Source organism: Canis aureus, chromosome 27 (genome assembly GCF_053574225.1).
Source record: "Canis aureus isolate CA01 chromosome 27, VMU_Caureus_v.1.0, whole genome shotgun sequence".
Lineage (NCBI taxonomy): Eukaryota > Metazoa > Chordata > Mammalia > Carnivora > Canidae > Canis > Canis aureus.
Window position 1 is genome coordinate 20,518,023 of NC_135637.1, and position 13,196 is coordinate 20,531,218.

At 47.1% G+C, this 13,196-nt stretch overlaps 1 protein-coding gene across 16 annotated transcripts; it reads left to right on the forward strand.

Annotated features, from left to right (window-relative positions):
- Positions 1 to 134: 134 nt before the first annotated feature.
- LOC144299999 (uncharacterized) lies at positions 135 to 12,108 on the forward strand. 16 transcript variants are annotated; one of them, XR_013366659.1, is made up of 9 exons: positions 150 to 334; positions 1,776 to 1,903; positions 4,464 to 4,602; positions 6,991 to 7,128; positions 8,833 to 8,897; positions 9,300 to 9,324; positions 9,427 to 9,480; positions 10,200 to 10,276; positions 10,738 to 11,314. XR_013366659.1 is itself a non-coding variant. In XM_077875946.1 (6 exons), exons 1-6 carry the CDS (start codon positions 7,875 to 7,877, stop codon positions 12,069 to 12,071), a joined length of 420 nt encoding a protein of 139 aa, XP_077732072.1. In that variant the 5' UTR covers positions 7,135 to 7,874; the 3' UTR covers positions 12,072 to 12,108. The 16 variants fall into 16 exon arrangements, 3 of the variants coding, with proteins under 3 accessions (XP_077732072.1, XP_077732075.1, XP_077732073.1); XR_013366657.1 differs by adding an exon at positions 11,937 to 11,974 and having other exon boundaries at positions 153 to 334; positions 9,300 to 9,480; positions 10,738 to 10,761; XR_013366664.1 differs by lacking the exon at positions 6,991 to 7,128 and having other exon boundaries at positions 146 to 334.
- Positions 12,109 to 13,196: the final 1,088 nt, after the last annotated feature.

Here is a 13,196-nt window from a genome sequence, read left to right on the forward strand (position 1 = left end):
GCTCCTCCCGGGGCCCCGCCCCTCCGCGGCCCCGCCCCCACGCGGCCCCGCCCCTCCGCGGCCCCGCCCCTCCGCGGCCCCGCCCCTCCGCGGCCCCGCCCCCGCCGGACCCTCGCCCCTTCCACGGCCCCGCCCCCTCCGCCGCCACGCCGCGTGCACCAAGCTCTTTCCCAGCGCAACCGCCGTCTTCATCATCTCCGCCGCCTCCTGGCCGTTGCCGGCGCCCCGCAGCCTCCGATGGGGCAGCCTCCAGCCCCTGCCCCGCGCGCCGCCTGCTTAAGGGGCTGGACCCCTGGACCCTGAGGTCACCAGCCCAGCGGACTGAGTCACCCAGGTACCCCAGGAGCTTAACCCTCGGATTAGTGGTTTTAAGAGCTATGAAAGATGTTGCGTTAACATGGATGGTTACTAATTTCTCAGCCTTCTAAGGAATCTGTAAGGATTAGGCATCTGAAGGTGAAGTGAGAAGTGCTTAAGCTACTTCATGAAACCTCTCATCCAGTATTTTGAAAATCCCTTTTCTCTCTTAGGTAGACATCTTCTGTTAATTAAGCAAACGTGTCACTTAAACTACAAAACAGTCACGCTTGCCGATATCTTAGAATACCTAGAGGACGTGATTTTCAGGAGTTACAGTTAGGATATTTGGATGTAAATTTTAGGGCATCTAGGGCCAAGTGTATTTTACTTATTTTTAATTAAAATCCAAGAGACATGTAGCGTATTATTTGCTTGAGAGGCAGAGTTTACTGATTCATCAGTGTATACGACAAGGACTCAGGAGTACATCATGGGCCCTCCTTCTGCCCATCACCCAGTCACCCCATCCCCCAACCCACTTCCCCTGCAGCAACCCTCAGTTTACGTCCTATAGTTGAGTCTCTTCTGGTTTGTCTCCCTCCCTGGTTTTGTCTTGTTTTGTTTTTCCCTCCCTTTAGGGCCAAGGATATTTTAGAGACATTTTTGTAATCATTACTTCTGCCAATTTAAATCACTTTATATCAGATATGAGTCAAAAGCAATTGCTCTGTAAGGGCACCAAATGTTTTTCTTAAGTAAGCTGCTGTTAATAACTTGTTGCTTTTACATAATTGATTTTCTGCCCCTTGAGGAGACTATCCCTAGAGTATTTGGGTGCACAGCTGAGTGCGCTCAAAATAATCCTTTAAAAACTTTACTTTGGAAATGTACGTCCCCTCTGGGTTCCTGGGTTTTTGAAGGACTGAGGTTACATACACCAGGACAATTCTACAAGTCATGATCTATATTTCCACTTATTTCCCAGGATCACATTTGTGCCAGTACCACCTGTCTGGACGGCCACGGCTGTGTAGTACAACCTGAAATCTGGCACTGTGATGCCCCCAGCTGTGGTCTTCGTTTTGAATAGTCCCCTGGCTCTTCGGGGTCTTTTCGGTTCCACACTAAACCTAAAATGGTTTGTTCCAACTCTCTGAAGAAAGTCCATGGTATTTTGATAGGGATTGCATGAAATGTGTAAATTGCCCTGGGTAGCATGGACATTTTCACAATATTAATTCTTCCTATCTATGAGCATGGAACATTTTTCCTTCCCTTTATGCCTTCCTCGATTTCTTTCAGGAACGTTCTGTGGTGTTTAGGTTACAGATCCTTTACCTCTTTGGTTAGGTTTATTCCTAGGTAGCTTATGCTTTGGGGTGCAATTGTAAATGGGATTGACTCCTTAATTTTCGAGGCTCTTCTAACAACAACCTGTCAGTCAACAGCTCCTTCTATGTCCATTAATTTCCCAGGATCTCCTGTGGAAACAACAAAAGGAAGAACGAGCAGACAACCTGGGGACACCTGCCCTGGAAAACGGGTGAAAATATTCACCATCTTCCATAGCAAGAACTTGACCCATCAGCGGAGATCCCAGAGGGTAACATGAAAATTGATTCATTAAATAGCCTCAAGAAATCTTGTCCTAGGGGCACCTGGGTGTTTCTGTCAGCTAAGTTTCTGCCTCTAGGTTTTCAGCTCTGGTCATGACCTCAAGGTCATCAGATTCACCCATATTCAGCATGGAGCCTGCTTCGTATTCTCTCTTCCTTTCCCTCTGCCCGTCTCCTCCTTACACTTGCTCTTTTGCTCTATCCACACACACAAAACAGAATCTTTATTCAGTTTTGCTCGGGGTGCCATTGTTAAGACAAACCTCCTAAGCCGTATTCTTTATGTTTCATGTGTCCACATCTTAATTTAAAAGGTCAGTCATTAGTTTGTGGCCAAAATCGTGAAATGGCATTGAGAACTCTAATTTGGTCAGATTTAATGGGAGGGGTTGTGAAGATAACATTTGGACATACTAGTCCGTGTTAAATATTAGCAAAATGTTTTCTGTTTTTACATTTTCTTACTGGAGTTCAATTTGCCAGCATATAGCATAACACCTAGTGCTCATCCCGCCAAGTGCCCCCATCAGTGCCCATCACCGGGTCGCCCCAACCACCCGCCCACCTCCCCTTCCACTACCCCTTGTTCAGTTCCCAGAGTTCGGTGTGTGTCCTGTTTTGTCACCCTCACTGATATTTTCCCTCCTTTTTTCCATTCCCTTTATTCCCTTTCACCAGTTTTTATATTCCCCAAATGAATGAGACCATATCAAGTTTGTCCTTTACTGATGGACTTATTTTACTCAGCATAAGTCCCTCCAGGTCCGTCCGCGTCGGAGCAAATGGTGGGTATTTGTCGTTTCTCATGGCTGAGTAATATTCCATTGTAGCCGTGGATCACATCTTCTTTATCCATTCATCTCTCGATGGACCCCGAGGCTCCTTCCACAGTTTGGCTATGGTGGACATTGCTGCCATAAACATCGGGGTGCAGGTGTCCCCACATTTCACCGCATCTGCACCTTTGGGGTAAATCCCCAGCAGTGCAATTGCTGGGCCGTAGGGAAGATCTGTTTTTAACTCTTTGAGGAACCTCCATCCACACAGGTTTCCAGAGTGGCTGCACCAGTTCACATTCCCACCTACAGTGCAAGAGGGTTCCCCTCCCCTTTGTCCCTTCCTCTCCAACATTTGTGGTTTCCTGTCTTGTGACTTTTCCCCATTCCCACTGGTGTGAGGTGGTATCTCATGGGGGTTTGGATCGGTAGTTCCCTGATGACCAGCGATGCGGCGCATGTTCTCATGTGCTGGTTGGCCGTGTCTCTGTCTTCCCTTGTGAGATTTCTGTTCGTGTCTTTTTTTTTTTTTAAAGGAAGTTTTATTGGTTCTTTTTTTAAAATTTTTATTTATTTATGATAGTCACACAGAGAGAGAGAGAGAGGCAGTGACATAGGCAGAGGGAGAAGCAGGCTCCATGCACTGGGAGCCCGACGTGGGATTCGATCCCGGGTCTCCAGGATCGCGCCCTGGGCCAAAGGCAGGCGCCAAACTGCCGCGCCACCCAATGATCCCTTCGTGTCTTTTGCCCGTTTCACGATCGGATTGTTGGTTTCTTTGCTCTTGAGTTGAATGCGTTCTTTATAGATCTTGGACACTAGCCCTTTGTCTGAGAGGTCGTTGGCAAGTATCTTCTCCCGTTCTCTAGGTTGTCTTTTACTCTTGTGGACTGTTTCTTTTGCTGTACAGGAGCTTTCGATCTGGGTGAAGTCCCAATACTTCGTTGTTGCTTTTGTTTCTCTTGCCCTCATGGATGTATGTTGTGAGACGTTGCTGTGGCCAAGTTGAAAAAGGGTGTTGCCTCTGTTCGCCTCTAGGATTTGGATGGATTCTTGTCTCACATTTAGATCTTTCATCCTTTTTGAGTTTATCTCTGTGTGTGGTGTCAGAGTATGCTCTAGGTTCCTTCTTCTGCATGTGGATGTCCAATGTTCCCAGCACCATTTATTGAAGAGACTGTCTTTTTTCCAGGGATCATCTTTCCTGCTTTCTTGAAGATTAGTTGACCATAAAGTTGAGGGTCCACTTCTGGATTTGCTATTCGGTTCCATTGATCTATGGGTCTGTTTTTGTGCCACTACCACACTGTCTTGATGGCCACGGCTTTGTAGTACAACCTGAAATCTGGCATTGTGATGCCCCCAGCTGTGGTCTTCGTTTTGAATAGTACCCTGGCTCTTCGGGGTCCTTTCCGGTTCCACACTTGAATCTTAAGATGGTTTGTTCCAGCTCTCTGAAGAAAGTCATGGCATTTTGATAGGGATTGCATGAAATGTGTAAATTGCCCTGGGTAGCATGGACATTTTCATAATATTAATTCTTCCTATCTATGAGCATGGAATATTTTTCCTTCTCTTTATGCCTTCCTCGATTTCTTTCAGGAACTTTCTGTGGTGTTTAGGTTACAGATCCTTTACCTCTTTGGTTAGGTTTATTCCTAGATAGCTTATGCTTTTGGGTGCAATTGGAAATGAGATTGACTCCTTAATTTTCGAGGCTCTTCTAACAGCAACCGGTCAACAGCTCTTTCTATGTCCACTTATTTCCTAGGTTCTACTGTGGAAACGCCGGAACAAGAACCGTGTAGACAACGTGAGGTCTCCCACCCTGGAACGTGGGTGAAAATACTTAATATAACATCCCCTGTGGCACACACCGAAGTTGGAACAGTCCGTGCTGTCATTAGAAGGTGACATGAAAATTCATTCGTTAAATAGCCTCAAGAAGTCTTGTCCAGGGGGCACCTGGGTGTTTCTCTCCGCTAAGTTTCTGCCTCTGGTTTTCAGCTCTGGTCATGACCTCAGGGTCATCAGATTCACCCATATTCAGCATGGAGCCTGCTTCGTACTCTCTCTTCCTTTCCCTCTGCCCCTCTCCTCCTCACACTTGCTGTTTTGCTTTCTCCACACACACACACACAAAGGAATCCTTATTCAGTTTTGCTCTGGGTGCCATAGTAAAGACAGGCCTCCTAAGCCGTGTTCTTTATGTTTCACGTGTCCACATCTTAATTTAAAAGGTCAGTCATTAGTCTGTGGCCAAAGTAGTAAAATCGCATTGAGAACTCTAATTTGGTCAGATTTAGTGGGAGGGCTTGTGAGGCTAACAACATTTGGACGTACTAGTCCGTGTTAAATATTAGCAAAATGTTTTCTTTTTTAAAACTTTTTTATGGCTGTTCAATTTGCCGGCAAATTGAACGCTATACCATAACACCCAGTGCTCATTCCGCCAAGTGCGACCCGCGCCCCCGCCTCGGGCCCCCCCCCCCCCCCCGCCGCATCAGTGCCCATCACTCGGTCGCCCCAACTGCCAGCCCAACCTCCCCTTCCACTACCCCTTGTTCAGTTCCCAGAGTTCGGTGTGTCTCCTGTTTTGTCACCCTCACTGATACTTTCACTCATTTTTTCCATTCCCTTTATTCCCTTTCACTGGTTTTTATATTCCCCAAAGGAATGAGACCATATAAAGTGTGTCCTCTTCCGATGGACTTACTTCACTCAGCATAAGTCCCTGCAGGTCCGTCCACGTCGGAGCAAATGGGGGGTCTTTGTCATCTCTCGTGGCTCAGTAATAATATCATTGTAGCCATGGACCCCATCTTCTTTATCCATTCATCTCTTGATGGACCCCGAGGCTCTTCCCACAGTTTGCCTATTGTGGACATTGCTGCTATGAACATCGGGGTGCAGGTGTCCCCGCATTCCACCGCATCTGCACCTTTGGGGTGAATCCCCAGCAGTGCAATTGCTGGGCCGTAGGGAAGATCTGTTTTTAACTCTTTGAGGAACCTTCATCCACACGGTTTTCCGGAGTGGCTGCACCAGTTCACATTCCCACCTACAGTGCAAGAGGGTTCCCCTTTGTCCGCATCCTCTCCAACATTTGTGGTTTCCTGTCTTGTGACTTTTCCCCATTCCCACTGGTGTGAGGTGGTATCTCATCATGGGGGTTTGGATTGGTAGTTCCCTGATGGCCAGCGATGCGGGGCGTGTTCTCCTGTGCTTGTTGGCCATGTCCGTGTCTTCCTCTGTGAGATTTCTGTTCGGGTCTTTTGCCTGTTTCACGATCGGATTGTTTGTTCCTTTGCTCTTGAGTTGAATATGTTCTTTATAGATCTTGGACACTAGCCCTTTGTCTGAGAGGTCGTTTGCAAGGATCTTCTCCCGTTCTGTAGGTTGTCTTTTACTTTTGTGGACTGTTTCTTTTGCTGTGCAGGAGCTTTCGATCTGGGTGAAGTCCCAGTACTTCGTTGTTGCTCTTATTTCTCTTGCCCTCGCAGATGTATTTTGCGAGACATGCTGTGGCCAAGTTGAAAAAGGGTGTTGCCCGCGTTCGCCTTGAGGATTGGGTTGGATTTTTGTCTTACATTTAGATCTTTCATCCTTTTTGAGTTTATCTTTGTGTGTGGTGTCAGACAATCATCCGTTTTCCTTCTTCTGCATGTGGATGTCCAATTTCCCCAGCACCATTTATTGAAGAGACGGTCTTTTCTCCAGTGCGTAGTCTTTCCTGCTTTGTCGCATATTAGTTGACCGTAAAGTTGAGGGTCCACTTCTTTATTCACTGTTCGGTTCCATTGATCTATGGGTCGTTTTTGTGTCAGTACCACACTGTCTTGATGGCCACGGCTTTGTAGTACAACCTGAAATCTGGCATTGTGATGTCCCCAGCTGTGGTCTTCGTTTTTAATAGTCCCCTGGCTCTTCAGGGTCTTTTCCAGTTCCACACAGATCTTAAGATGGTTTGTTCCAACTCCCTGAAGAAAGTCCATGGTACCTTGATAGGGATCGCATGAAATGTGTAAGTTGCCCTGGGTCACGTGGACATTTTCACAATATTCGTTCTTCCAACCCTCATGAGCACGGAGTATTTTTCCATCTCTTCGTGCCTTTCTCCATTTCCTTCAGGAGCGTTCTGTAGTGTTTAGGGTATAGATCCTTCACTTCTTTGGTTAGGTTTCTTCCTAGGTATCTTATGCTTTTGGGTGCAATTGTAAATGGGATTGACTCCTTAATATGAGGCTCTTCTAACAGCAACCTGTCAACAGCTCTTTCTATGTCCCCTTATTTCCCAGGTTCTACTGTGCAAACGCTGGAACGAGAACCGTGTAGACAACCTGGGGACACCCGCCCTGGAATGTGGGTGAAAATACTAATTTAACATCCCCTGTGGCACACCCAGAAGTTGGAACCTTCCGTGGTGTCATTAGAAGGTGACATGAAAATTCATTCGTTAAATAGCTTCAAGAAATCTTGTCCAGGGGGCACCTGTGTGTTTCTGTCAGCTACGTTTCTGCCTCCTGGTTTTCAGCTCTGGTCGTGACCTCAGGGTCATCAGATTCACCCATATTCAGCATGGAGCCTGCTTCGTACTCTCTCTTCCTTTCCCTCTGTCCCTCTCCTCCTTACATTTGCTCTTTTGCTCCCTCCACACACACACAAAAAGAATCATTACTCAATTTTGCTCAAGGTGCCATACTAAAGACAAATATACTAAGCCATATTCTTTTGTTTCATGTGTGAAAATCTTAATTTAAAAGGTCAGTCATTAGTTTGTGTCCAAAGTAGTGAAATCGCATTGAGAACTCTAATTTGGTCAGATTTAATGGGAAGTGTTGTGAAGTTAACATTTGGACATATTAGTCCGTGTTTAATATTAGCAAATAAAACTCTTACTGTGTTTTAATTAAATAGACCATATTCTTGACATTAAGGTTAGGTTGATATCATAATGCTGCATATACTATAAAAATTAACCCATCACTGTATCGTTTGGCACAAAACGTCCACAGTTATTCTCACCAACATCAGTGTGGAGCGTTTATTACAAAAAAAAAAAAAAAAAAACGGTGTAGCGATATTATTATCATCGACGTCGACCACTTCTATTAAGGACTGCTCTGCATTAGGGTGTGTTTTGACATATGCATAATATTCTGTAACCCAGGACCCTGGGATCATGACCCGAGCCAAAGGGAGATGCTCAACCGAAGGAACCACCCTGCTGACCACATTATTACGGCTTTTAAATTCGGGTGAAGATGACCCACAAGGTTACATCTGTTTCATGTGTACCACCTATGATTTGCACTTGTGTTTATTGAAACTGCACTCACCCCAAGCATAGATTCTTTGGGTCCGCATAGAGCACTATTACCATTCCATTGATCATATTCCCTATGCTGGACCTTTCGCCCTGTGACTGCTTTGATATACATGTGGAATCCTGCCCTCTCCGTTCTTTTTCACAACTATGGCTATTTGTAAATGGTACACGTTCGGTATTTAAATCTCTCCCATAATGGATGATTTTGATGATAACAGATTAATGAATAAAAACAACAGAGTAATAGACTAAATAAGAACAGATTGAAGGATTGCCCAACATTGCACAAGCCCACCCTCTTTTGACGGTTGAAATCAAGTGCAAAACCATACAAGAGACATGACAGCATATGTGGATCTACAGAGGCAGAAATGGTTTTGGAAGAGGTCAAGAAGGTAGGAACATGGAGCTGGGCTTCACAACGAGCTCTACGAGCGAAGGGAACCCATCATTGGAATCGATGTGCCCATCAGTTCTCTTTTACACTGATTATTTCATGATACTTAAAGTTGCCATTGCCTTTTTAAAAAAGTTTTTACTTATTTGAGAGAGACAGAGAGACAGCAAGAGAGAGCATATGCAAGGGCAGAGGGAAGGGGAGAAGCACAACCCCGCTGAGCAGGGTGCCCAAAGAGGAGATGGATCCCAGACCCTGGGACCTTGGCCTGAGCTGAAGGTTTTTCCTCATCCACCAATGACGGCCTAGCAGTAGCCTCATTACCATGCAGGCTTCCCCTGTATGGATATAAACACTGATCTCACTAATACCTGAGCACCACAACCAATGCACTGATATTCTGTGTCCTCCTAGATCTTTCCAAGGCTGTGGCGTCTGAGTTTGAAGAATCCTTGAAAGACTCTCCACCCACTTCTATGGTAAGCCTGCCCCATTTTACCTGTATTAGAAATGTTGCTCTCTTGGTTTTCCTCTTTTTGAAGGGAATACACATATGGTAAGGAACAGTATATTTTTTTGGTGTAAGTACCATCTTGGTGGGGTGTTGGGAGGGGAGGATGTAAACTGTGCAGTAGGGGACATTTGCTCAGAAGCACTTTTCCGCCTTGAATTCTGAATTTGGAATTGCTGCTTCAGTCAACTTGGGAGATCTATCTCCCAGGAAAAGCTAATGCTTTCTCCCTGGGTGCAATCTGTGCTTCCTTTGGGGGCCTTTGACTTTACGACACTTGTTCATTTGGTGTTCAATACTCACCAGAGAATCAATGACAAACTACACACATGAACTGACCCCCATCTTCTCCTCTCTTGTGTAACTGCAGGTCGTCTCAGAAAGCAGCGAAACTGGTGTGTATTCTGGAATCAGTCTCTTGCTTAGGAAAATCTCTAAATAGTAAGGCAGATGGGGCAACCTTGCTGTCCTCACACCCAGACACCCTTGCTGTCCAGGCACCCAGATTCCATGTTCCTGAGGCTTGGGAGTGTGTGAGATAGCTTTCCCAGGTGAGAAAAGAGGTCCATGTTTCTACACTCCTAGGAAGCCAATGTATTCTCTGTGCGTGGAGTGGCTGTGAGTGCAACAGGCTTGGGAGAGGTGACTTGTTGACTCTATGCAGTGTGTGAGAGTGTGAGTGTGAGTGTGTGCTTGTGTGTGAGAGAGAGACAGAAGGATAGTGAGACAGAGAGAGAGGATAGAGACAGATAGTGACACAGAGAAATACAGAGAAAGTGAGAAGGAGAAAGAGTGAGGTAGACTCCCCAGTAGATATGTCCCACCGACACCACAAGATGGACTCAGTCGACATTCTTAAAAAAATAACAAAAAAACAGAACCTCCTCACACGGTACATCTTAGAGTCCTAAGACCGTGGGTGGCCCAACAGTGCAGATCGGCCCATGCTTGCTAACCTAGTGCCTCAGGTCCTCTCTAGTCCTCCATTCGTAATGAGCAACAGTCCCAAAATTACTCTTATTTTCTTCATGCTTTTACTTATTTATTTGAGAGAAAGGGAGCAGAAGAGGTGAGAGGGGCAGAGGGAGGGTGAGAGAAACAGACCATTTGCTGAGAAGGGAGCCCCAAACTAGCCTCAATTCCAGGTCCCAGACAGCCTGACCTGAGCTGAAGGCAGACTCCTAAATGACCGAGCAACTCAGGAATCTCTACCTGAGTTATTCTTGAGCAGCATGATGAATGTACTGATGGATTCTCTGTGTCCTTCTAGTTTCATCCTTGGATTCATTCCTCATAACAAAATTCATGGAAAACATCAGTGAGGAAGAACAAATCAGTATCATCAAGGTGAGCTTCAGTATCGTTAACGGAGGAATGAATGTCGCTTTCTTGGTTTCTTTCCACACAAATTCTGATGAAAATCAGACAGTGGCTCTCTGAGGTGAAATACATAATCTTCCTCTTGAGAAAAGTGCTGAGTGGTTGCCCCTTGCCAACCGTTACCTTATTTCAGAGGATGTTTACCATTGGCAACACCAAGGCTGGAAATAAACAGCGAGATGGGGTACATTCCCTCAGCAATGGTTTCTCCTGCTTGGTTGAGTGATCCTGTAGTCAGCATCTGAATGAGCTGGAGAGACACATCCTTCAGGAAAAGCAGCTTCCTCCAGGTGTCCTGTCATTTATTTGGGCACCAGTGTGTCAAACATGATGTCCCATCTGGCTTCCTTAAGTTTTTGAGAGCAGTAAAATCAGTGCAGAGTAAGGGGGAGCTGAGCCTCATGGTGTTCTCTCTTCTGAACCTGCAGGTGGCCTCAGAACTAGTGACAGCGGTACGTACCCTGAAGCAGTCTCTTCCTGTTTTTAGTCAGGAGCACCAATCTGATCCTGGGTCCTCACTGGAATGAAAATCACAGGTGTAGTGAACTAAACAAAAACCCAAACCAGAAAACGGGTCTTCCAGGTGGAGACCCATGGACATGTTTTCACAAGCAAAGGGGTAGCATTCAGGTAAGGAGTTTGTGTCCAGAGAGATAGAGGGAAGTAGAGATACATGGACGCCAGGGCTCAGTGAGTTCAGCAACTCAAAAACTGGGATCCACTTCTGGGTTGGCAAGGTCCCTGCTCAGCATGTCTGGGGTGTGGGGCCCCACACTAAACCAGTACCTACCTAGGCTCTAGCCTGCATCAGGAAGGAAAAGTGTGAGCTCCTGAAGAGGATGAGGTGTGCCCCTATCTGACTATGACCAGCCCATGTGTATGGGGTCCTCTCCTCTGCTTAGAAGCAGCCCCTGCTGGGATTCCTCTAGGACCCGAGTGCAGACCTTCCTGTCTGAGTGATGCCAGGACCTCTTGTAGTGCCTGCCTCATGGATAGGAGCCCAGAGACCAATGGAAATGAAGTCCGGTCAGGCCAGCAAATTCCACTGCAGGAAACCCTAGGGCAGGGAGGTCACAGCTTCCTCATTTTTGGATCCTAGACCTGAGCTATCCAAAGAGGCAGCCGATAGCCAGACATGCCTGCATATGTTGAAATTCCTTACAGTCAATGACGTTACACATTCCATCCCTCATCATACCAACCACAGTGCCAGAGCCCAGTAGAGCATGTTGAAAACACAGATCATTTCCATCATCATGAATGGCTCTCCTGGGCAGCTGCTCTGAGTCTGGCATAGTGGCTGCACATGGACCCCATCTAACCTAGCGGGTGTCCACCACCCATCACAGGTGGATCCAGGTGGATCCGTGTCCACGTGAGAGCTATCATGATCTTGTGGAAATGGGGAAATGCCAGGTGAAGGGGCATCCTCTCTCTCTCAAGGAAGGTTTGCCACTGTGGTCAATGTCTTGGTGAAGGGTTCTAACTCCCAAGAGCCCAGGGAAGGTCTGAGGATCCCAAGGAAGAGCAGGTGTTGACAGGTGTTCCAAAGTGGCCTCAGTTGGAATAGCAGGAACACGGGGCCTCACTGTCTAATCACCTCATCCTCGTGTTTGTATCTCTAAAGATTGGGCGGTGGAGAATATTCAGGATGAAATTCCTGAAGAGGAAGAAACCTCAGGTCCGGAAGCACAATGAGGCGGGAATCAACAGGAGGGGGTCCCTGGTGCAGTTGGAGTATACCTGCTACTTTGTAGACTGAGTGGGCGGGATGAAATAAAGACGACGATGTATAGGAATGCGATTGTTTTGTTTTTCATTTACTTGTTTACTTATTTGAGAGAGGAAGAGGAGAATGGGAAGGGCAGAGGGAGAGGGATATTCAGACCCCGCACTGAACAGGGAGCCTGATACAGGCCTGATCCTAGGGTTCTGGTAATGATCCAAGCTGCAGTCAGACACTTAACCTACTGAGCCACGAAGGTGCTCTTCTCTGGTCTATTCCATCATAAACAGTAGGGTATTTGGATAAAATAGTAGGAAGAATTCTGCCCTGGGATTGGATTGTGCAGTTGGTCATATTCTTCTTTTTATTTGATGGTCATTCTCTGCAGACCAGCTCTGACTCCCTTTGTCAGTGGCAAGCATCAAAGCCCTTGTTGATGTTTGGTTAGCACCTCTTGGGAATAGAGCAGGAGACCTTTTGGTTCGGGTTATTGCCTTTGGTCTTGGATGGAGCCAATCTCTTGATACACAGCTGTGCCACGCCCATCTGAACTTGCACACAGACTACTTCCGTGGGAGCCAGTCGCTGGTACAGCCGGGGCCCCACTCCCTCTGCACCTACAGGTCACACAGTAGCAATGCTGGGCTACCCTCAGTTCTGCCCAGAGGGTGGAAGTGCACTCTAGGGATGGGCATCCCTGAAATGGTCCCTCTCAGCACCTCCTCCCGGGTCCAGCAGAAGTGAGGTGGGAGGGGTGCCGGGAGCACAGTTCCCTCCTCCCCTCCTTGCACAATCCTCAGTCCTGGGACAAGAATAAAATCTGCACTTGCCTCTGTGTGAGAAGGGATCGAGTGCAGCCAGCCAAGGCCTTCACTGGTGCAGGGAATCTAGAGGAATCTGTGAAAGCTGCTGGGCTGCCGGCACACGCTTGCGCTCAAGGTCCTGCAGAACTAGTCTCCTGGTCTGACCAGGCCCAGGACACAGGCCCTAGGCAGGGAGGCGAGCATTTCTGCTCCTGTCTGATCTCACTGCTATAGCCACACAGTGCTGGGCCTGCTCCCCACGTCAAGGGTTGGCCCAGCCTAGGACATTCCCTCATGCCTGCCTGGAGCCCATGGCCCAGTCCTTCCAGGGATCAGGGCAGATGCTGGCTCAAGCTGG